The sequence below is a fragment of the Humulus lupulus genome, chromosome 8 (genome assembly GCF_963169125.1).
Source record: "Humulus lupulus chromosome 8, drHumLupu1.1, whole genome shotgun sequence".
NCBI classification, from domain to species: Eukaryota; Viridiplantae; Streptophyta; class Magnoliopsida; order Rosales; family Cannabaceae; genus Humulus; species Humulus lupulus.
The window spans coordinates 16193317-16217768 of NC_084800.1; the positions used below are offsets into that span (position 1 = coordinate 16193317).

The following is a 24452-nucleotide window of genomic DNA, read 5'->3' on the forward strand; positions in this document are numbered from 1 at the left end:
GTCCTTAAGAGGACCGAGAAAACACCACCTCCCCTGGCTCCGGTTGTTCCGAGCTCAACTCTAAGTCCATCTGCCCAGGTCGGGACTTCCTTGTCGACCCTACCCCCGGCTCCTTCTACATCCCAAGTCAATCCCCCAGTTGGCCTGCCTCTGAAGAAACCTCGTCCTCGAAGACACCACTGCTCTCGATCTCTACTCATGTTGACGAGTATGTGATCGACAATGCTGCTGGATCCCAAAGGGCAACACTAGGCTCGGACATCCTGTCTCGGGTGGGCCAAAACTTTGGGAGCTTTGACGCTCCTCACTGGCAGTTTCTGAACAATGCCAAAGACTACAACACTCTTTACGAGAAGAGTGTTGAGCTCCACGCTGCGGTAATCTTTCTTCTCCCACCAGTTAGTTGCATTTACACTTAGTCCATATACTAATTTTGTGTTTTTTTTTATGTCAGGCTCTTGCTGTCGATGCTCAGCTTAATTATAGGCTGAACAATGAAGTCCACTCGAGCATGACTCTTGCTCAAGAGGCAAATTACCTTCAGCTTAAATTGAGTGACGAGCTTAAATCCACAAGAAGCAAAGGTAGAGGCAAAAGCCGAGGAGCTTAAGGTGAAGATATCCGAGCTTGAAAAGCAGAATGCTAGGCTCGCAAAGCTTGAAAGGGAGATTGCTCGGGTTAAGGAGGTCAATGCCAAGCTTGAAAAAGAGAAGGCAGCCACCTTCTAGATTATTAAGGAAGAAAAGGCTCGTCTTCTTGAAGATTTTAAGGAGAAAAATGATCGAGCGGTCGACCTGGCCATGTACAGAATCTGGGCCAACAACATCGACCTCGATACCAGCTTCTTAGGCCATCTTGAGGCGAAACTCGTAGCCAAATGGCAGGCTCGACTTGAGGAGGAGGAGGCTGCTCGTGATGGTTCAGAGGGAGCTGGGGAGGACGCTGATGCTGAGAAGGCTAAGGAGATTGCTCCTTCTCTTTAGATGATACCTCGGGGCTGCGTCCCTTTATTTTTTGTAATTGTTCTTTTAATTTATGCCCATGGGGCTAATACAATTTTTCTTTTTGACTTTATTTTAATATATATGCTTTACATTTCTCGGGTTGAAATATTTTGCACATTTTATATTAAAGTGCCATATATGCTTGTTTTTCTGTTTCTGCTGCTTTTGTTTTTATCAAAATAGGTCAGGAAAATTGGCATAAACATTTGCAATTTCCCTGGTTAATACTTTATGTGACAGTTCCCAAATGATGCAAAAAAAAACTCGTTTTTAACATTTGTGGCAGTGCTTCACTGACGCAAACAGGACTGGAGTTTGCGTCAGTGGGGCACTGTCACAAATCTAGCATTTGTGGCAGTGCCCCACTGACGCAAACGCTAGTCTGGTTTGCATCATGGGATTCTGCGTCACAATAAAACTGACGCAAAAACTCAATTGTGGCAGTTATAAACTGACGCAAATGACTTTTTTTTGTTGTAGTGAGCTGATCAAGCCACTACAATTACACTTGTCACTATAGCAGCAACACAACACGATAACATTAATATAAGCCACAAAGACTACCACAAGTCGCAAGAACAAAACAAGAGACAAAAGCAATTGAAGATTTTATTAAAAGTAAAAAAAATATTAAAAATAATACCCAACTCCACCACTGTAGAGCTAAGGGTAAACCACTTAGCTTTTTTTGTTTTATTTTGTCGTTTAATTTTTAGTTATATTATAGTTTTATTTTTAGTATATGTTTAATTGTTATTATGTATATTTTAGGTTGGTAGAGGCTAGTTGAAATTTAATTGAGTATATTTTTAATTTATTTTCGATATTTGTTGGTTATATTATTAGTTTATTTTATGTATATGTGTAGTTATTTTGATGTATATTTTGAGTTTATTTTTGACACATTGTAAAATGCACAGATAAGTTTTTCAAGATTGTTTTTTTGTTGTATTTTAGTTTATCTTTTATTGATATAATAAGTTTATGTCTAATTAAGTTGTAATTGCTTTTTCTACACTGTATTGTAGTGGGAGGGTTGTCTAGTTGATTTTTCAATATTGTTTGTTGTGAGGTTGATGTCTAGTTAAATTCGTATTTTTGTAATTATGAAACTTTAAAATTGCATTTTTGAAAACTTGAGTTAAAATTAAAAAAAAACTTCAGATATCATAAAAATGTAAAAAATAAAAAAATATGTATTTATGAAAAATATTATTTATTTAAAAACACATCATGAGATGTGATTTTAAGAAAATAAATTATATATGATGATCATCGTTTATATATATTTTCTAATGTGTTGGCGATTGTCAGAAGAGTGAATTAGATATTTGAAAATAAATAAATAAAAATTTATAATTTAAGGTGAATTAATCTTAAATTATAAAATTTCATTTAATCCTAACCTCTCAAGCTTGTGTAATTATTATTATTAGAATTGTAAATGTGAGTCGAACTTTTTGACATAGTATGAGTCTAGGAAGCACGACATGAAAAATATGAGTTTAGTCCGGCATGACATGATGTTGTGCTCCATGCTAGGCCTCAATGTCAAGCATGAAGCACGGCATGTCAAGCCCGATGGCATGACATGTTTGTGTATGAGCTAGCCTAAAAGCACGATAAAAAGTTTAAATAAGCACAATAATATAATATTATTAATAATAATAAAATATTTACTTTTCAATTATATAACATTAAAATGATAATAAAAATATAATTTAACTTTGAGTATCTATAATTCTATAATTAAAATAATAAAAATTGAGCATTTACTAGTTGGTATTTAAGTTTTAAAAATAATACTTATTAATATTTTAAATATAATTGTGTAAAATATTGTTGAAAAATATAACTAAAATTATAATTAAATAAAAAAATAGCCTATTAATTAGTAAAGAGGTATGAGGTTCAAATCTCCATCCTCATATCTATTTTAGTAATAATAAAATGGAATCTAAGACATAGTGTTGGAACTAATTTGTGTGAATTTTGTAAAATAGAAAATTGTTAAGTGTGTGATAGTGAAAAGAGTCTCACATGGGGATAAGAATATTTTTTCATGAGAGTATATGGTAGACAACTTTGAGAATTGGGTTTGTCCCCAAGGGGCACCTAGTTTTGTACACATGGGTGATGACTCACACACTTGACTACACACGCGCGCCGCCGTCCAACCGTACTGAGCTGGCAGGTGGTGTGGTGTCACACTTTATTTTTTTTGAAAAATTATTTAATAAAATTGAAATTTCGTTTTTAGTAATTACCAAATTAATTAAACAATGAGTTAATTAAAATGAGGAATGGTAATTAGTTGTTTACACAGAAAACAGTTATGTCGGGACAGAATCCGAACTTGTCACGACAGAACTGAACACAAAAAATAGACAGTGTAAAAATTAAAGAACACAGCGAATTTTTACAAGGTTCAGAAACCCTTTCGGATAACCTACTCCTTGGGGCCACGCCCAGAGAATAAACCAATTAGTAAAGAAACAAAGTGTACAAAAGCATTGACTTAAACAATGTAAGACTCCCTCTTAAACTATTGCCGTAATCTTGTTGTACTATTCTCTACGAATCTGGTTTGATGAAACGCTGATTCTCTTGAACTTCCTTCAAAGAATAGCGAGTGCACACTTCCTCCCGAAGTGAGACTTAGATAAAATCCTCTCCCGAAGATCCTTATGAACACGTTCACAATAGACACTATCTGATTACAATGGAGTAGATAGATATCCACAAGTACACTCAGCACTCTCACAAAGATTAAGGTGAACAAACTTAATCTCTACAAATAAGACACACTCTTCAAAATAATGTAATGTTTACAAATATTCAAAATGGAAGAAGTGAAAAATCCAAAGGCCTTGGCAAGGTATTTATAGGCAGGGAAATCGTCCAAGGCCATGATTTTCTGGTATCTTTGAAATCAATTTGCGAATTCCTTTGATTTAGGAAATCAGCCAGCCAGATGCATTCTGTGTCGACAGAAAAGGAAACTGATGAGTCAGCAACGAAATCAGTCTTATCTGGCAAAACGAACATGGTCATTTCTTTTGACCATGTTCATTTTCGACATCAACTTAATTCCAGAATAGACATAATCCCACATAATCCCTGAAAATAATCTCAAGATATTTGCACAATATATTTTTACCAAAAATTGATTATTTGAGATAAATAAGGTAACAAATATATTCACACTTAAAGATCTTTTCACATTACAAAACCAGCTGAAAATATTTCCAATAAAACCAAAAATCAATATGGAGATATGCTACTGATTTTTCTTTAAACAATTAAAATATTTTGTCTAAATTAAAGTTTAGCCAAAAAAGGATTTTACAAAAATAAAAAAAAATTATTTATTAATTAATTTTAAAACATTTTATTAAAAGCAGTAAACGTGATCTGTTTTAACTGCGTATGACCACGATTTCTCTCACGAATTAATCAACTTCTCTAACTATTTTATTTTTGATCGACTTCTCTACATAAGTCGGATCAGAAAAATGGGAGAGTACATCTCCTTTGAAGAAAAAATTCTCTTCTAAAATATTGAATTTTCTGAGAGCAATTTTAAGGACGTACGAGAGCGACTCCTTTCGGTGCAAAAAGGAGTTTCGTATATAGTGGTTGTTTTATCCTGGGGACGACGTGGTTGATAGATTGTCGTGCACACTTAAGGCAGTGTCGCGAGACATTTTAAAGAGAGCGACATAGTCCGCGACTCATCCAGAAATTTCTATAAATAATTTGTTCCATATTTGCATTTCATTGTTAAAATTGGATATTAATTTTTTACAATAAAATAAAAGGTGTAATTTAAAACTTAATATCCCAAACCGACTGTGCCATTTAATTTCCTCTCCCAAATATGATCTAGTTTTTTCAGAGTCACGAAAATGTAGTTCGAAGTAGCCTTCGTTGACAGCTCTAATTATTATGATGATCTCCAGGGCGCGTGCCGAGTCCGTACATTATCCTTGTCGAGCTCGTGTAGTGATAGACGGCTTGAACATGTTTATGATTGTGTGCACACTGATATGAGTTGGCTTCGATACACCTAGTCATGAATTTCTCGTAACATGCTATAATAATCAAATTTTCTTAGTGTTAAAAGAAATTAACGACAATTCAACCAGGCACAGATCTATCCTCTTTGTGAGTTTCTCTCAATGATTTATTATTAGTTAATATTTCTAAGCCATAAAATTATGAAAGAATGAATATTTAATTCCCTGAATGTTAAAAATGTAAAAGCTCGTCAATTCAAGTATAAATGTACCCCATGAGTTTTAGAGCAAAATTGTTAAGAGTCCCAAATCAAATACTCTAATATATATATAGAACAATTAAATCCAAGAAAATGTCTAATAGGATGCTATCTTATGTCAGAAATGACTAATAGGATGCATATACGTGAAGTTTCAAGGTGTTGAATTTGCAACTAATAATGTTTTCAGTTTCTTCTCTATATCAAGGTCATGGTCAGTTGTATTTACGTTCTGCATCTTTAGCAAGGTCCTCATCGATTTACTAATTAATCTTGATAAATAGATGTACACATAATCATAATAAATAAAAGCTATGTGTAGAACAATATTGGAATTAGTATCACAACCGATATTCATTAAGTTAAAATTCATTTTTAGACTTAACACTAGTATTTTATAATCGTTTTCTAATTAAACACGGATCATCTATCCAGAAAAGAGACTAAGAAAGTTGATGGAAACACATTACATGAAAAAGAAAAATAGCACACTAGAACAATATATTTGAAAACGCACTAATTATCTCACAAAGTTCTGAGTTCTCTCGCTTCGATACTAAAATCATCCATATAACACAATGTATAATGTGTAACACTCACACACGTACGTAACCATATCAAATATCATCTTTAAGATTGGTACTGGTATCCTCGGAATCAATTTCAGGGCCTTGCTTTTTTTGTCCAGAATCCCGGGGTCTTAACAGAGCGTATATGAGAAATCTTTCAACTTGTAACAATGACTCACCTCCAGGTGGCGTAACAGAGCATTTCTTTCTGCAACTCCTTCCAATCTATCTCAACCCGAGTTAAGAACTTCAAACACACAGGACTTCAATGTTCCATGCCAAATTACAATTCTTATCTTCAATCTCAACAGTCAAGTTATGAAGATCACCATTCTCAATGCAAAGATAGTACTTCAATTCGGAAAGCTTTCCTGGATTAACCCAGATGGGAAGATTTTCCCTGTGACAGTTCCTAAGACACAACTTTTGCAAGCTTGGAGGAGGGGATAGCTTATCAAGCAAGCATTTGTAAGATTTCTTTCTTGTTTCTCTTTCAATTTTTGGCATAGATGGATAAAACCTTATCTTACCTGAGATGAAAATAATTGAAGTTTAACTCAAATTGGAGTCACCCAATCCTATATAATGTTTTCTAACAATTATCGATTTTATCAATTTGACTAGAAAATAACAAATTCAGCGATAATTTACTAAACTTGACATTAATCTCCACAGCTACCAAATGTTCTCTTTAATTTTTATCTATCCCTTTGATAGTACTTATTCTAAGAACATAGTTATGCAGAAGCAAATGATTCTGCATCTTTACTCTTTAGCAAGGTCTTGATCAGTTTTGGCAGCTTCATCGGAGGCTTCAGGCAGAGAAATCTCGTCAAGAGTTTTTTCTTCAGTTAGAACACTCACAACCTCGGACATTGTGGGTCTGACCCCAGGGGATATATTGGTGCACTTTACTGCTAACTTTAAGATGGTTATGACTTGCTTCGTTTCATAAACGGTCAAACTTTTGTCCACCAAACCCAACAACCTTCCTTTTGTATCCGCTACACAAACCTGCATTCATTTATCAAGGCGTTATTTTGCTTTCCTTATATGGACCAAATTATAAAAATATTCCAGTATTATATATATATATATATATATTAATCATTTTCACTGGCCTCGTCTACAAGAAACTCAAGCTCATCTTGGTTGCGTTTATGGCCTGCATTTTTTCTGCCACTAACAAGCTCCAGTATAACCACTCCAAAACCATAGACGTCGTATTTACTTGATATTGTTCCATACATTGGGTACTCAGGTGCCATGTATCCACTATATATATATATCCAAACAAAAAATAATCAGTAAGACCACCATATATATCATAATTTGCATCTCAACAGAGTTACATTGGTAGATGATAATTTATTGTGTATGAATGTACATACCATCCACCATTGTTATAAAGACAACTATATATACGATTACCACCATACTAAATATACAAAGGGCAATATACTACCTTAGAAAGAGCGACTCTCACCAAACATTTAAGAATAAGATGTATGAAATTATATAAATAGTATGAGTGAATTAATTATTTATGATAGAATACATTTTGTGATCACGAGTGTTTTTCGACTGTGAAGAGTAATATTTATTCGGAAGCTATGCTATATATATTGACTTTTTACTACTACTTGTGTTGTCAAATATTGTTTGATGCATGTTATTGCACTACAAACTTTCCAAGAGAGGAAACTGATACATAACTTCACATTGTGATATAAAATAGGATTGTTAGCTTGACAAAGAGAGTACTTAATTACTTACTGTGGCGCTTCTGTTTTGATGACTTTAATTGCATCAGTCTCGTCCTCAGCATATGCGCTTGCCAATCCAAAGTCTGATATCTTAGACTTAAGTGTGCCGTCGAGAAGAATATTAGCAGCTTTAATACCTCTATGAACCATCTTGAATCTAGGATGTTCATGTAGATACTGCAAACCCTTTGCAATCCCAAGGCAAATGTTAAATCTTGCATCCCAATCAAGCGTGACTTTGTGCTCTGGGTCTGCATAAGTCATTAGGCGCCAGTTTCAGCCCTCGTCGTTGATTAATTTAGAGATACACAGATTAAATTATAGGTAAATAACCAGTCAAAAAAAGGTGTATTGCCTAATTAAAGGTATAATTATAAAACACTTACTGAACAAGGCATCTGCAAGGGACCTGTTTTCCATGTACTCATAGATAAGCAAATACAAGCCCTTTCCAACATATATATCAAACAAACGAACGAGGTTTTCATGCCTCAAAGATTGGAGGGTATAGATTTCGCTCTTTAATTTGTCAATTCCCTCCACCGAAAGAGCGTCAAGCTTTTTCACAGCTACAACATGATGATCTGGAAATTCAGCCTGCAACCATGAAATTCAGCAACTTTTTCATACTAAGCACCAAAAATAAGGGTATATATATATATATGCTACACTGTACCGATCTACCTTGTAAACAGTTCCAAAACCCCCTCTACCGATCTCTGTATCTTTGCTAAATTTTCGAGTAGCATCTCTTAACTGTTTGAGGGTAACTGTTTTGTCTTCACCAACTCTTATTTCTATTTCAAAGCAAACATGGCACAAAAGAAAAGTAGGTAAGAATGAGTTTTTTCTTTTTATTATTAGTTTTTGGTTGGAGAGGACAAATAGTTTTAATAAGAAATAAGAAAAAGCGAGTTTCCAATTTCAATGAGAGTATGCATGGTTTTCTAGTACTCTCACCTTGTAAGTCTTCTTTGTCCAGCCATCCCATCATCCAAGCGAGAGCCAATAAAAGCAACAGAGCAAATATAACTGAAGCAACCGTGATCAAGGCTATGTGTACAGGAGATAATTTCTTACCCAGTTTGAAATCTGAAATTAGACAAATCGTTCTGAAATAAATAATTAACAAGAAAAGGTTTGTTTATTTTTCTTAATTTTTTATGGCCGCTCTGTTCTGATCTGTAGGGAGATCGATATATGAGTTGTTAGTATAATCTTGTGTTTAAGACTAGTGCTCTACATCATTATTGCTGATTAATTACATATGGCCGGATAGTTCAAAATACAATTGTGCAATGCCAAGAAGGTATTCTGGAATTATATAGTTTCAACCATGATCCACAAACTGACAATATTTTGATTAGAGTTGAAGAAGAAATCACAATTTCACTAGTATACTGTACACATACACTGAATTTGTACGTGTATGTGTATATATTTAACAACGTTAAAAAGCTAATTAGTTGCTTTGTTAAGATTGCTTAGCCAATCATTTTAAGAATACTCCAAAATGTAATTTTCTTAGAAGTTAATTTTAAAGAAGTGTCTTCTGTTGTGTACTTGTAATCCTACTCTATATATCAGCAAAACAGAAGTAAAATTAAGCCCACGTGCTCTTTTCTCAAATTCCTCAACACTTGAAATTTTATTTGCTCTAAGTTGAAAAACAGTTTTTCTTTATACCTGGAGTTACGGAAATGGCTGAAATGAGTGGCCCGTTAAAATCAGGAGGGGGTACAAAGTCATCTAGAATAAAAGGCTCTTGTGTGTAGTCTGAAGACCCTTTTCCAGCCCAGTAGAAGTGAATCTCTAATTGATTGTTACTCACAACGGCGGTAAGGTTGTCAACAATGGCAACGTTATTTGGTCCACTCGCATTTTTTATGTTGAAATCTGTTAGCACCCTGTTTCCCTGCATCAAGGATTTTATAACTGAGCCAACAATGTATAATACTCCTTACATAAAATGAGTATTAGAACTAAGAGTTGCCACTTTTTTTATATAATCTTGTAGGTATTACACTTGAATAACGTATATATGTAAAATTATTGTTATTGTTAGTGAATAATATAATATTACCTGAATATATACATCGAATACACGTTTCTTTTTACTGTCGTAGCCGCCTGCATCTTCCGTGTAAACAATTTCAGCAAAATGTAGTGTCACATTATACTTACCATTATGTAAACAAAATCCGTAGTATTTCAAGGAGAGAGGAGAAAAACGAGCTTTCTCATATAAAGGTGCCTCAGAAACAGAAAATCCACATTTGACCCTTTTAATGTGATCGCTGTAGTTGGTGTCTCCTGCTACAAAGCTTTCTGGAGTAGTATAAGCCCAATTTCCTTTGGGACTTACATAAAAATTTGATGTGCGATTATCACTCTCGTAATTAATCCCATTTATAGTTGCTTCTTCACCACCACAGTTTATGTACAATGAACTATCTGTAGAAATCATAATACACCTTTAAGAAAATATGGATAAAATCTTTAAGCCAAAAAGTATGTACAATATTTCCAGCAGAAAAATATATTTATATATATACACATACATTTAGGTTTCCCTCCAGGACAATTTTCTGTCATCAATTGATTCACATTAGTCCTGCATATATTTAAAATTTTGTTAATTATCAAGATCATGTTCATGTACTGATTTTTTAATTAGAGTAAGTTGCTTACTGTTCACTTGATAATTATATTTATCTAAAGGAAGAGGGTAGAATATTAACTATGGCTCCGTTTGGTAAAAATTTTGTTTTTAAATTTTTTAAACACAAAAATAGAAATATTATTTTATTTTTGTTTTTTTATTTTTAAAAAATAAAAATATGATTGGTAATTATTTTTGTTTTTTGTTTTTAAAAACAAAAAATAATAAATGTGTTTGATAACTTTTATTTTTATTTTTTGTTTAACAATGTGATGTGTTAATTTAAAGAAGAGTTTGAAAAAATGAAAACTGTTTAAAAAAAAATTTAAAGTGAAAACTTTCTATTTTCAAAATTTAATAAATTTTGTTTAAAATTTAAAAAAATAAAAAATAAAAATAGAGTTACCAAAAGCTATTTTATATTTAATTGTCAAATTTTTAATTAAATAAATAAATAAATGTTCTTTTAATGGTTACCAATTAATTGGTGAGTACAGTATATTTTATTTTCTAATTTATCTACATTATATTGCAAGTCAGTTAAAATCTTCGCGGTCTTTACTGTCAAATATGTTTCTCTCTTCTTTTTTTAGTTACTTTTTTTTTTATTTTACTTTTTAAGTTAACTAGTTAGTACTTCTGTATCTGAAAGGATCAAAAGGAACATTCACTCACGTCTTTTCTGGCTCACAGCAACAGCAGGAAAACAGACTTCTGAAATATATAAGCGCAGAAAGTTTAATCAGAGTACTTGTTTTTGATAGACAAGCTAAGTTCTACAACAGTAGAATATAATATTCTTACATATTTGAACTGTTTGGATCTTTGAAGCTTAAGTTTGAAAAATTGTTGTATGAGAGATCGCTGAAATGAAGACACGAATATATAAGATCAATTAATGACATTTATATATATATATCTCCTTTATTTTTTTTCTTTTGTTATAAAGTACATGTGAAACTATATAAATATATATATATATATTTATATATATACTGTAAATGTACATCTTAGTTGAGAGAGCTGCATGTGGAATCCAATTTGGAATTGAACCAGTAAGCATATTCTCCCCAAAAGACCTGAGCAAACAATAATGAGGGACACAACAATATTCCATAGTAAATGGGAGCGATAGAAAATTCAATCGGGTGTATTGCTTTTTTAATGAAACTGAAGGAAACAAGAAGATATTTATAAGCATGCACATGCAATACGTAGGAGCATATAACTACTCTATATGGTCTTACGTACATGTAAGTTAAATTTGCATGTTCGAAAGAGGCTGGGATTTCACCAGTTAATCTGTTGAAGCTCAAATCTCTGCATAAAAATAAAAATAGAAAATAGTTAATAATGTCCGGATATATAGTTTTGTCAAAAAAAATGTTATCTTATACATAGTATAAAATATTGATTTGTTTCAAGCTAGTAAAAAAAAAGGTATTGTCCTGAGAAAGTTACAGCTTACAAAAGTTATATTTTTAATTTGAGTTATAATGTTTATTATATTTCTTTTAAGTTTAGATTTTGAATTAATTTAAAATAAAAATCTGGAAAAGAAATAATGAATGTAGTATAACCTAAACAAATTTAAAATTTAGGTTTCGAACTTTTTAATGATTTTAGTTTAAAATTTAATTTTGGTTTAATGATTTTATTTAATTTTGTTTTAAGAATTTTGAAAATAAAATTAGTATATATTTAACTTTATGTGTATCTTAAAAAAATTATACTGATTTTTAAATATAGTTTAAGTTTAAATTGATTTTTATTATGAGTAAGTAACCATTTGTTACCCTGTGTTTTTACAAAGTATCATCTTGGTACTCTATGTTTACAAATAATGTTCATTTGGTACTCTGTATTTTGAAATCGTACATATTCGGTACCTTGCATTTTAAAATAGTACATACTTGGTATCCTGTATTTTAAAATTATACATATTTGGTACCTTAAACTCAAATTTAATTAATAAAATTTACCAATTTAATCAAATTACTCTTAATCATATTAGCTACAAATTATATATAACTGCTGACAGTTTGATTATATTGACAAAATTTTATCAATTAGGATACGAAATATCTATATTTTCAAAATACGGAATAGCATATGAGCATTATTAAAAACAGAAAGTATCATAACAATACTTTGTAAATACAAAAGGTACCAAATAAGTAAATTCCATTTTATTATTTTTTTGTAAATGTCAAGTATGCATACAATGTGTGATATGTACACGTAATATGTCATATAAGTATATTTAATGCCACATAAGTTGATTTAATTAGCATTGGGTTCGCTAATGTGGATGTACCAATATACAGTGACCGAAGTTTTGCTGATTTTTCGTACAATTTATTGCAAATATCCCTTATTTTTTCATAAAATGGACAACTCCTTGTATTTAATCAGTTTTTTAAGTCAAAACGAGGAAACAATGAATGAAAGATCACTTACAAGTATCGTAAGGTTGATAAATACCCAAGGTACGCAGGTATTGAACCAGAGATTGAGCAGTTCCTCAGTACACTACAGATTAGCAATATAAAACCTTTCTCAGAATAAGTGAATTAATATTAGATAATTCTGAATATATATGATAAGGTACTTTACCTAAAAGTGTAAAAGTGTGTAGATTAAGGAAATTTTTAGTTTTAACCATTTATTTTGTTAATATTATGTATATATTTTTTTTTAAAATCACAACTAATAATGTTTTGGTTTAATCTTTTATTTAATATATTTATGTAATATTTTTTATTTATTTAAATTTTATATGATAATGATACAAATATAATAAAAAGACTTAAAAAAAATTATAAATAAAACGTGCATATAGTAAAAATGATGGACTAAACAATAATTTTTATTTGCTTTCTTTTATATCATATAAAAACGAACTTTTACAAAATATATCCTTTCCCTTGTTTAATCAATTTGCCAAGCGTACTTTTTGTTTAAAAGATGAGCCAATTTAAATAACTTCATTTTTTTTTTTAAATGCACTATTTTTACTTACATGGTATTCACGAGCGACGAAAAGTTATCTACAGATAATTTAGGGAATTTGAGAGAAGAGTTTCCAACATCACATATAATCCTGCATATATATATATATATATATATTGAAAAAAAAACAGTTGTAAATAAACTAATCGCCTAAATATAACTGAATATAAGGTACTGGATAAAGGTGTGAATACACGTACAATCTTTGAGCGACGACAATAATGTTTGGAGATATGTTTCCCCTAAAATTGTTTCCGCAAAGAGACCTGTGTGGAATTAATTGGTTAGTGGAGAAATTATATATATATATATGGTGGGTGAAGCTAGCCTTTTTTTGTGTATATTTCATATTTTTTTTAATAAAAATAATATGTATATATATGTATCATAAATTTCGAAAAACTTGAAGAAACAATTTGATACGATCCGCGCGTTGACAATATATATCTAGCGAACTAATAAATTCTGAAAGTGAATAATAGGAATTAAAATCTTGTTTGATATCATTATAATATAATGCTCTCTGAAAAATAAGACTAATATTTGTAGTTGGAGACTGTAATGTAAATACGCGCGATGGTAGCTTGATGAGAAGTGTGGTAGCTAGCTAGGCCTTAGTTAATTATATTACATTCCACGCGCTGTTAAAAAAAATAATTTGTAGAAAATTGAAGACTTACACTGTATCAAGGGGCAAGCGATCACCAGACAATAATTTGATAGGCCAGTTTGTTATGAAATTGGGGAAAGGACCAGACAAATAATTCCCCGATATAGAACTGCAAAAGGCCGTGCCAATTCATGTATTTATTATATCAAATAGCTTTAAATATTAATGATATAATCACAGTTGGATAATAATGCAAAACATTGTCGATGTTATACATAACTAATTAGGGTCTTCATCTAATTATTTATTAGAAGTTAGATTTTTACAATCAATTCAATCTAATTAATTTGTTTCAACCGATTTGATCCAATAATTTTATAAATCTTTAATTTTGAGCATTATAAATAGAAAGTAATTGTAATTTGTTCAAAATAATACAATGCTAACAAATATCATATAAATTATAAGCATAAATTCTAAATAAATAATTATATTTTAAAAAAATATATATAATTGAATCTGATTGGTTTTATTAAATTTTTGTATATATCATACAACAATCAATCCGTTCTAATCATAATTTAATATCTAATTTTTAACTGTCAGGAATAATTTGATTGAATGATATTTGCTAATAGAAAAAATTATCATCAAGAGCTATATTAGTGAAAAGAAAAACTCACAATTGTCCCATTTTTTTAAATTTGGCATAACTTTCCGGGAAAATGCCAGTGAAATTATTGGATGATAACCAGCTGCATACATTGGTTCAATCTGACTTTAATTATATTTGTTTAGATAAAAAAAATTAGTATATATATAAAGTTACTTTTAGATTTTTTTTTGGCAGAAAAATTCCCAGTACTCTTATTATTTTCTTTTTGTAAAGGGAAAATAAATATAAATTGAGAATTTTTACTAAATAATCTTAATTTAACAAAGGAAAATAAATGAAAACTTGACAAGTCTAATAGATAAAAAATATTTGAGAAGCTAAACATTCTAAATCTTGAGAATTAAGTGGAAATAATGAATCAAAAGGTTGAGATTTTTTGTTGCAATATATATTTATTGAGAGAATTATATGTATATATATATATATATATATCTTTGTATAATAACTTACAGAAGCTCAAGATAACTCAGATTTCCAAGTGTGGGTTGAAGAGAACCAGAGAGTTGATTATTACTCGCATCCCTTCATCAACACGATGACATATACATAGGAGCTTGTATGAGAGAGAAATAGTAATGAGATAAAATATAATGATGAAGACAATTATATGATATATATTAATCCTTCCAATACAAAATAATAATGGAAAAGCTAGCTTATTAATTTAGATATTTGTACAAAGCTGCATCAGTGATTAAATTAAATTCTTCTGAAACATGCAAAGGATTAACAAGTTGATCTTTTGTAGGCCAACTAATCCAATTGGACAGTCAAAGGGGACTGAAATAATATATATATATATTTATATATATATATAAATATTTTGAAGATGTACATAATTGTAGAGTCTCCTACAGGCGAAGCTAGCTATAAAATAAATTGACACGGAGCGAGCATATAATATTTATATCTTAAAAATTAAAATTAATAGTTTTATAAATACTAATTAAAATACATAAATCACATCGAGTGTTACTATTTGATGTTTTAAGGTATCAAATACTTTGTTAACGGTAACTTATAATACTTATTAAATTCAAATATGTAAAATTTAATATTAAATTGAACTAATAACAGTATGTCACCTAATTGTGGGGTTGGTTCCTCTAAGCATTTCTCAATCACATCAATAGAATCAATTATATTAAAGCCAATGAAAATAAGCATTTTGGAGAGTTATCTTAAGCCAGTAGCCATTTTATTATTATTCTTGGCATAATTAACGAGATAATAAGTTTATTCAAGATTTCTCCTAACTTTAGGTGCAAGGAAACAAGTTCAAAAAGAGAAACGATTAACATAATTTGTTAAAGCAGTCAAAGTTAAACTACTTTTTTTTTTTTTTTTTAATTTTCCTTGCTGGTTAGTTATAGTCAATCATTAAATTGACTATTAATTACCAGAGAAAAGCTTGGTTGGTGTGTGTTTGTGTGCATGTATATGTATATATAATATATTATTTATATTCCATTTTATAATTATTCTATTTGCTCATATACCGTCTAAGCGTTCGCATTCTTAGTTCGTATATAGCCTTCTTTTTCCCTTTATAAATATCTATTTTTTTTCTTTTTTGTGCTAAAGCTATGCAATGCATTACATCATTATAACTTTGATAAATTGGAAAATTGAAAATTTGACATATTGTTAGCCAAGTCCAAGTTGAATTGGACCTACAAGTCCAACAACAGGTCCAAGACTTGATACAAACGACAACAAAGGAAGCCCAAGAATCAGTTATGGATCAAGCCCAAAACCTTGTCAAAGAACAACAGCTGGACAGAGGGCATGAAACGTATCAGGAAGCTCCCATAGTCGTTGAAGCTGAGAACAGAGCAAGTGAAGCGAATCTGGGGTGTGGGATGAGAAAACGTGTGAAGCCCAGCTGGCTTAGGGAATTTGTGTACGCAGAAATTTGTTAAGCTGTGTATTCCGTGAGGCAATGGCGTATGAGCCAAGAGTGCATTTCTTTGAGTTCGTCATTTTGGAGATATTTTGGGAATCATATAAAATGGAAACTGAACTGTATTTTCTGGGAATGTTGAATGAAATTGCCGAATTTGAGGCTTAGGAGTTTGGCACAGACTCGAAGTGTGCATTTTCTTGTATCAATTGGTGCTTTCATTGTTTTCTTTTTCCACCATGAAGAACGGAGAACTTGCTGCCCTCTTGAAATCCATGGAGCTACGCTTCAAACAACATGTCGATTCTTAGCTGGCACACTTTACCTCCTTGCTTGAGCAGCATCGGGTTCGCACCGAGGCAAGGATTTCGCAGCTCTTTCCTTCCCACTCTCGGTCTGATCTCCCATTGGAGATACGGAAGGGACCTATCGGTTCCGAGTTTGACGAACACCGTGTCGCTGGGCGAACTTTTGACGAATCTTCCTTGCAGGATGTGCATTCCGTTTTGACGACTCCTTGTGTCCAGGTACCTCGATTTGATGGTGTTGATGTCGAGACTTGTTCGTACCACCTTCATACATTGTTCGATCTTCCCCAAGTGGATCTGAAGATGCGACTGACCATGGTAGCTTTCCCTTGGGACGGTGACCCATCTACACAGTTTCACTGGAATGAATGGGGTGGCTCTTTCACTGGTTGGGATGTGTCTCTTCCGGCATTTCGGCACCGATTTGGGGCTTCCATTTATGCCGACCCCCTTGGTTGTCTTGCTATGTCGACCCAATCTGGAATGGTTTCACAATTTCGAACTACATTTACGGGACTCATGCCTCATATTATCGGTGTGTCTGCTTTGATTTTCCTTCATTTTTTTTATCTCCAGTCTGACGATGGCTATCCGAAGGGCATTTTTCTGGGCTGTTCCGACAGATTTGGTCGATGCAATGGCTAAAGCTTCGCTCTATAAGGATCACCCGATCGACTTCACGAGCACCACTCATGGAGACGGCTCTCCATCTAGTTTTGTTTATCTCCATGCACCCAACAATCACTTCCGGTTTGGCCCGTACTAGTCTTCATCCCCACTATCATTCTCCCTGCATAAGGACAAGGCCATATTACACAAGCTCGCTAACCCAACCAATCCCTCCATTTTTCGCATGGTGGCCCATCATAGCACCACTACATTGGAGGTCCTCAATCCCGGCAGCAACTTGAATGTTATCTCCAATGTTTGGGCTTTCCCACTCCATCTCCGCTGCGAGGACACTACATGTTTCACGGTTTATATACGCCATGGTAACTATTTGACTTGCTCCCAGTCGTGTATACAAGTCACCTTGGAGCTGCAACACTGTTTTGCTATTGAATAGTTCGTCTTCCCTATTTGGGGGTTAGATATTATTCTCAGTATGCAGTGGTTACAAGCTTTTGGCCCATGCATTCATCCTTGTCATGCTCTGCCAGTGGCATTTCAATGGGTTGGGCAGGTTGTTTGTGTGGTGGGCGCCGCTCCAGTGCAAGCTCAGCAGGTTTCGTGTCCTCTGTTGAGTTCTCTAGTGTGTGGTGCTACAATTAATAGGATGTTTTGCTTATCCACGGTGACGTGGGAGTCCGCTACATGGCTAACTACCATCTTCACTGGGAATTATGTGTCTCACGGCACTGCCTTAATATTGCAGGTCTTGGTGCATTGGTCCCATAGCACCGCAGAAGATGCTACATGGGAAGATTTTCACTCCAACCCGTTTTGTGTTGTTTCCAACCTTGAGGACAAGGTCATTTTCTAGGACGGGAGTAGTGTTAGCCAAGTCCAAGTTGAATTGGACCTACAAGTCCAACAACAGGTCCAAGACTTGATACAAACGACAACAAAGGAAGCCCAAGAATCAGTTATGGATCAAGCCCAAAACCTTGTCAAAGAACAATAGCTGGACAGAGGGCATGAAACGTATCAGGAAGCTCCCATAGCCGTTGAAGCTGAGAACAGAGCAAGTGAAGCGAATCTGGGGTGTGGGAGAAAACGTGTGAAGCCCAGCTGGCTTAGGGAATTTGTGTACGCATAAGTTTGTTAAGCTGTGTATTCCGTGAGGCAATGGCGTATGAGCCAAGAGTGCATTTCTTTGAGTTCGTTATTTTGGAGATATTTTGGGAATCATATAAAATGGAAACTGAATTGTATTTTCTGGGAATGTTGAATGAAATTGCCGAATTTGAGGCTTAGGAGTTTGGCACAAACTCGAAGTGTGCATTTTCTTGTATCACATATTTTGTTTTAGTGAAAAAATATCAATAACTACATGTGACAATATCTTGCTCCCTTTTTCTTAATATATTGTTTCAAACATATTCTTTCAAGATTTGAAATGATAATAATGATATTCTAGTCTCAATTTTATAATTGAATGCACGTGGCTACTCGTATAAAATATGGATAAATTGGAACCTAAAACACTTATATAAATTAGCTGTATTCATAAAAAATAGTAAAACAAATAATAGTTACAATTTCTAAAACACATGTTACTTATAAATTATTAGTAATTAAAATTCCATAAATTATTTAAGCTTTTCATATGATAAATTTTAGCAGATATATACATATATATTTCCCTGATATCGTGTTTTATTCCTCTTAGTACTGATATTTGATATAGTTGACTTAATTTGTAACTAATAATACTGATATTCCTCTTAGTACTGATATTCCCATGACATTTGAATGCATGACGTACGTACTTATTTGGACGCACAAAGAAAGAAATATTTAAATTTTATTGCTAAGTTTTTTTTTTTTCTTTTTGCCCGAAGAAAGTAGAGCATGAAACAAGTTACAAAAATCATACATATACTTAATGTTGAAGATGCAGATATTACTTACAGTTCTAGCAGAAATGAAATCTCTCCCAAAGATGGCGGTATCGAATTCGTGAGATAGTTATAACGTAGATCACTGTCACAATAAAATAAAAAATGAAAAAAAGGTAAACTTAATTAATTGTTAGTCATTATATTTCTACTAACGTATAATATTTTTTCTTGTTTTGGATTTTTTTTCATATTTTTTTAAATACGAAACACTATAAATATACAGAACATGTACATAGAGCTTACAGTGATTGAAGAAATTTCAATTTTCCTAAACTGGCAGGTATGCCTCCACTCAGATTATTGTATGACAGGTCCCTTAATAGATAAATACTTATATTAAATTAATATAAAATAAAAAAACCATTGTCGCTATTAATAAGTTGTAAGTGATTTATATCTAAGCTTAATAATTAAACAATAAAGAGATAAATAATTACGATTGATACAACCCTTAACGTACACATATTAGAAAACATTGTCAAAAAACATACATAGAAAACATGCTCATATCGCATTCTAACTCTGACCGGGGCCCCATACTTCTTCCACCAATTTTGGTTAGATCACTGTCAATGAAAAAAGCACCATGAAACAACAATTTAAACAGCTCTGGGATATAATATTTTATGTTATTAATTAGATTTACATAAACTTAACCAACTAATATTAAAATACAAAGAAAAATGTTATTATCTCAGTGTGATTAAATTATTTTAATGTGTAAGTACGAGATTCCATGACAAAATCAATTGGTGATAAATGGAGAAATTCATACTCAATTTTGGCTCACCAATTTTCGTAAAATAGAATGCATAATAAAAAACATGAGGATTCATCTCAAAACTAATTAAAAATAAGTAAAGTAATGGATACTCTTAAGATATGATGATCCCAAGTTGGAATTCTATTCTCTAACACTAATATATAAAAGGATCAAAAGTAAAACATTTCAATGTTGGAAATTAATATAGCTAGGTTGAGACGAATTCGAAAACTTACATTGTTATGTTCCCCAGGCTTTCTGGTATGGGTCCAACCAATTGATTCCATGAAAGATCCCTAGTAGTAGGTTCGTAATCAAATTAAATATGTAATAAGTGTACACCTACCACAGAATAATTAAAAGCAAACAATAAAGGAGAGTGTGGCATATATATACGTACAGGTTGAATTGCGGGCAAGTTCCCTTAATTCGAGAGTACGGATCATCAGAGCTGTTGGTTAATTAAGATAAAAAAGCGATTGATAAAATTATATTATGCACTAACACTACTACTAATAAAAAGACGATTGAGTGTGATTGATCAAACTGCTAAATAAATAAATATATGATTTCCACTAATAATCTTACAGATTTTGAGCTTGGGCCTTTAAATTCCCCAGGCTTTCAGGTATTCGTCCACTAAATTGATTATTTGAAAGAACCCTGAATGTACAACAATTTTGTTAACTCTCCTAGAATTAAGGAATACTAATGATAAACCCATGCCAAGGCAATTAATTAATCAGAACTCTTCAAAAGCACAAAGAAAAGTATTTATATATATATATATATGCACTTACAGGCCGTAAAGCCAACTCATATTCCCCAAGATATCAGGTATGGTACCGTGAAGTTGGTTGCCAGAAAAATCACTGAATTATAACATTTATGTAATTAAACTCATATATCTCTTCTATATAATAAGTGTGTAAATAAAGAAAAAAATTTGTTTAGGATTTTTATTTTTTTAATATTAACTTTAACAGAATATTTTTATATTTAACAGTAGTTTGTAAACACTTAAATTTAAATAAAATAAAATAAATAATTAAAAAAATTAAAATATGATATTTTTTTCAGATATTTTACAATGATAATTATTTAAAATAATAAATAATTAAACAAATTAAAATATGATATTTTTGAGATATTTTACAATGATAATTATTTAAAAATAATAAAATCATACGTTTTTAACTTAAATAAAATTTAATTAAACTTAAACTCACTTATTAGAATAATATCATATTAAACATATAGTATAATTTACTGTAAATTAGCAACAAATTGCTTTTTTTTAAAAACCAGCAAGAAACTTAAATTTAAAATCTAAGTATAATATTTAATATTATATTAAACATATAATATATAATGTATTGTTGTCACCCCAAAATTCAAAAACTAGAACAAACATAAACTTAAACAAAAATAAATAAATTATTTAATTAAAATATAATATTTATTTTGTTTTATATTGCTTGAATATAGTATATATATTTATATATATATACTTTGAAACAAAAAGAGTACTGGTTCAAAATATGTGTGTCATTTATCTTTAACCTGTTACACCCACTTATTCTCTCCCAAAAAAAAAAAAAAAAAAAGTAGTCAATTATTAAAATTTCTTTTTGACTTGACTGTGGATTGATAATTGCCCTTAAATTATCAAAAGGATATAATGACAAATATAAATGAGAGAGAACTTACAGTACTTCCAGATGAGTAAGATTGGCAACTTCTTCTGGTATAGTTCCAATTAAACTTTCCTCGCTCCATAAGCTGCCACTCAAAATACATTTACAAAAAATGACTATGTTTACCACAGCACAATTTTTTTTTATAATAATCAGTTTTAATAAAAAATTATTTGTAATTATTTATTATATTATAAAATTATATCTACTAAAAATAAACAAAAATATATTTTTGTATTAATACTTGTAGAAACAAACTTTTAGTAATATTATAATTATGATGATATTTTTTATTAATAAAATTTTACTTTAAATCGAACCTTATTTTCTTCAAAGGATTATCATAGTACATAATACCACTACAACTACATTGACTTGTTATATATTCTTAATCACTTAAGACTTAAGTATATATAATTGATCATATTGTAAATTCACTTAAATATTCGTATATATGTATACATGTATATATGCTTCAGAAACATACAGTTTCTTTATATGACAAGTCTTGTTGAGGTTGTATGTGCAGTCACATACAACGCCGGCGGCGTAATATGAGAAGATGTCGTCATTGCAAAGAGTGTCATTAAACCGGCCGGACGGCGGGCTCTTTCTTCCTAACTTTTCTGCTATAATATTTAGAGCTTCAACTGCCAAGTATTGAAGATATGGATCAGTTAAGTATAGGAAGTTAGATCAATCTTATGCTGAGTTTAATATATATCCTTATACCAATTAATCATGTTGATGAGAAAATAACATCTAAATAAATAAAGACGGGAAGTTGGAAAAACTTAATGATTTAAGTTCAATATATATGTTTGTATGCGTACCTTCATCATTAACCAAGCTTTGAGCAGCAGTCCGAAATTTAGATCCAGGGCCGAGTTTCCAAAGGTGCAGCAGTAAGCTAAGACGGAAAAAAAACTTAGCAAAAAGTAGGATAGAATTACTCATTTCTGTTTACTTTAGTTTGGAGTACAATAATAGATAATTGAATTATTAGTCAACATGCTTCTTCTGCTCTATATAAGGAAAACTAAGATCCTGGCCTTTCAATTATTTCCCTTTCTGTACAACTTGTCCCATGCAAAAGCATGCAATAACAAAATGAATTCTTTATAAAGGATATTATCCTGCTGGGGAAAAACAAAAGGGACTATAAATTTAAGATAAGGAGCTAAGGTCCTACCAATTTGGTATTGATAAGGAGTACGAGTAGTGCTTAATAATATCTAATACTATTATTTTTGTGTAATTTAGCATTAGCTCTCGCATATTTTAATTTAAAATAGAATAAATGAGACTCAATAATTAATTGCACTGGAAGTGTTGGGCAACATAGGTGACCTACAGTAATGTTTGTATATATATATACTATAATATGTTTAACAAGTATATTTAAGGGATTTGTATCAGTAAGATTCTTAATTTTTCCGAAAAAATATCACGTAGCTCCTCAGATTTTATATTGTATTATTTAAGTTTCTAAATTTACTAAATTTGATTCATATAAGTCATTTATATTAGAAAATAATTTTCAGAATGCACAATAAAAAAAAATTTATAACCCAACAATAAGTAATTTATGATTTAATATTTTTCTTTAATAAATAATTGGATCATAAATTATTAAGATAAATAACTTATGTGTTACACTTAAATAATACAAAATAAAGTTTAATGACTTAACTAATACTTTTTTTAAGGAACTTAAGTAATACTGTTTCACTTTTATGATATTAACCCATAATTAAGACATTGATCCAACTCCCAGGTCGACCACTAATACCATTATATAACCCTATCCGTTTTAACTTGGGATTCCCGATCAATGGCATACCGATTACCATATAAAACATGATCAGTAGAAAACAAATAATGACATTATTCTCTTCAGTCTAATACAATGTGGATAAAATAAGGGCACGAATACCATAGACCTTTCAAAAAAAGTAAAATTATTCGTATCTTGTCTCTACAATGTCTAAAGTGATCTTGTGCTACAGTATATTAAGGGACAGCTCATAGAACTAAAGTCACTTTTGAAATATTTGTAATAAAATAATTTGTTGCTTTTGGAGCAATAATTGAGGCTGAGGGACCAAAGCATTGATTCTATTTTATCCCGTCCAGTAGTAGGAGAGAATATCTGTGCATGAAACAACTCCGTTTAGATAACAAAAAATCTGTTCGGAAAATTATATATTCCATGAAATTATGCTAAGCTTTGTTTGGACATTGTAAAAAAAATGAAATTTAAATTATTCTATTTTCTCAAATTTGGATTGAATCAACTAATTAAGACTTTTTTTCTAGAAAAATTAAAACTTAAATGTAGTATAATTTTTTTAAATTTACAGTAATTGTAAATATCTACAAAAAATATATATATTAAAAATAATCTCTTATCAAATTTGTGAAAAATATTTTTTTTTTTTTTTTTTATATTTTCCTTATAAAAGTTTTCCTTACTAAAATTCAAGGTCCAAACAAGACTTAAAGATTTTCTTTGGTACCATCTTGTTGGTTCAGATAGTTCTATATCATGAAATATTATTATTTGAGAAATGTTACATTATTTTCACCTTTTTTTTTTGTAAATTTCTTAATTCAATAAATCTTTTAACTAAATAATC

General features: G+C 31.1%; 1 protein-coding gene across 3 annotated transcripts; it reads right to left on the minus strand.

The window, feature by feature from the left end:
- Positions 1 to 5754: 5754 nt before the first annotated feature.
- LOC133794794 (probable LRR receptor-like serine/threonine-protein kinase At1g53420) lies at positions 5755 to 22933 on the minus strand. 3 transcript variants are annotated; one of them, XM_062232202.1, is made up of 29 exons: positions 22647 to 22933; positions 22301 to 22463; positions 21827 to 21898; positions 20917 to 20988; positions 20705 to 20779; positions 20517 to 20567; positions 20353 to 20412; positions 19845 to 19919; positions 19597 to 19668; positions 19364 to 19435; positions 15029 to 15100; positions 14586 to 14657; positions 13973 to 14071; positions 13493 to 13558; positions 13303 to 13383; positions 12741 to 12812; positions 11532 to 11600; positions 11288 to 11359; positions 11085 to 11144; positions 10956 to 10994; positions 10180 to 10232; positions 9702 to 10072; positions 9305 to 9533; positions 8579 to 8710; positions 8303 to 8415; positions 8005 to 8215; positions 7629 to 7869; positions 6974 to 7127; positions 5755 to 6866 (listed from the first exon to the last, which is right to left on the minus strand). In XM_062232202.1, exons 1-29 carry the CDS (start codon positions 22768 to 22770, stop codon positions 6618 to 6620), a joined length of 3291 nt encoding a protein of 1096 aa, XP_062088186.1. In that variant the 5' UTR covers positions 22771 to 22933; the 3' UTR covers positions 5755 to 6617. The 3 variants fall into 3 exon arrangements, with proteins under 3 accessions (XP_062088186.1, XP_062088187.1, XP_062088188.1); XM_062232203.1 differs by lacking the exon at positions 20917 to 20988; XM_062232204.1 differs by lacking the exon at positions 19597 to 19668.
- Between the last annotated feature and the right edge of the window lie 1519 nt (positions 22934 to 24452).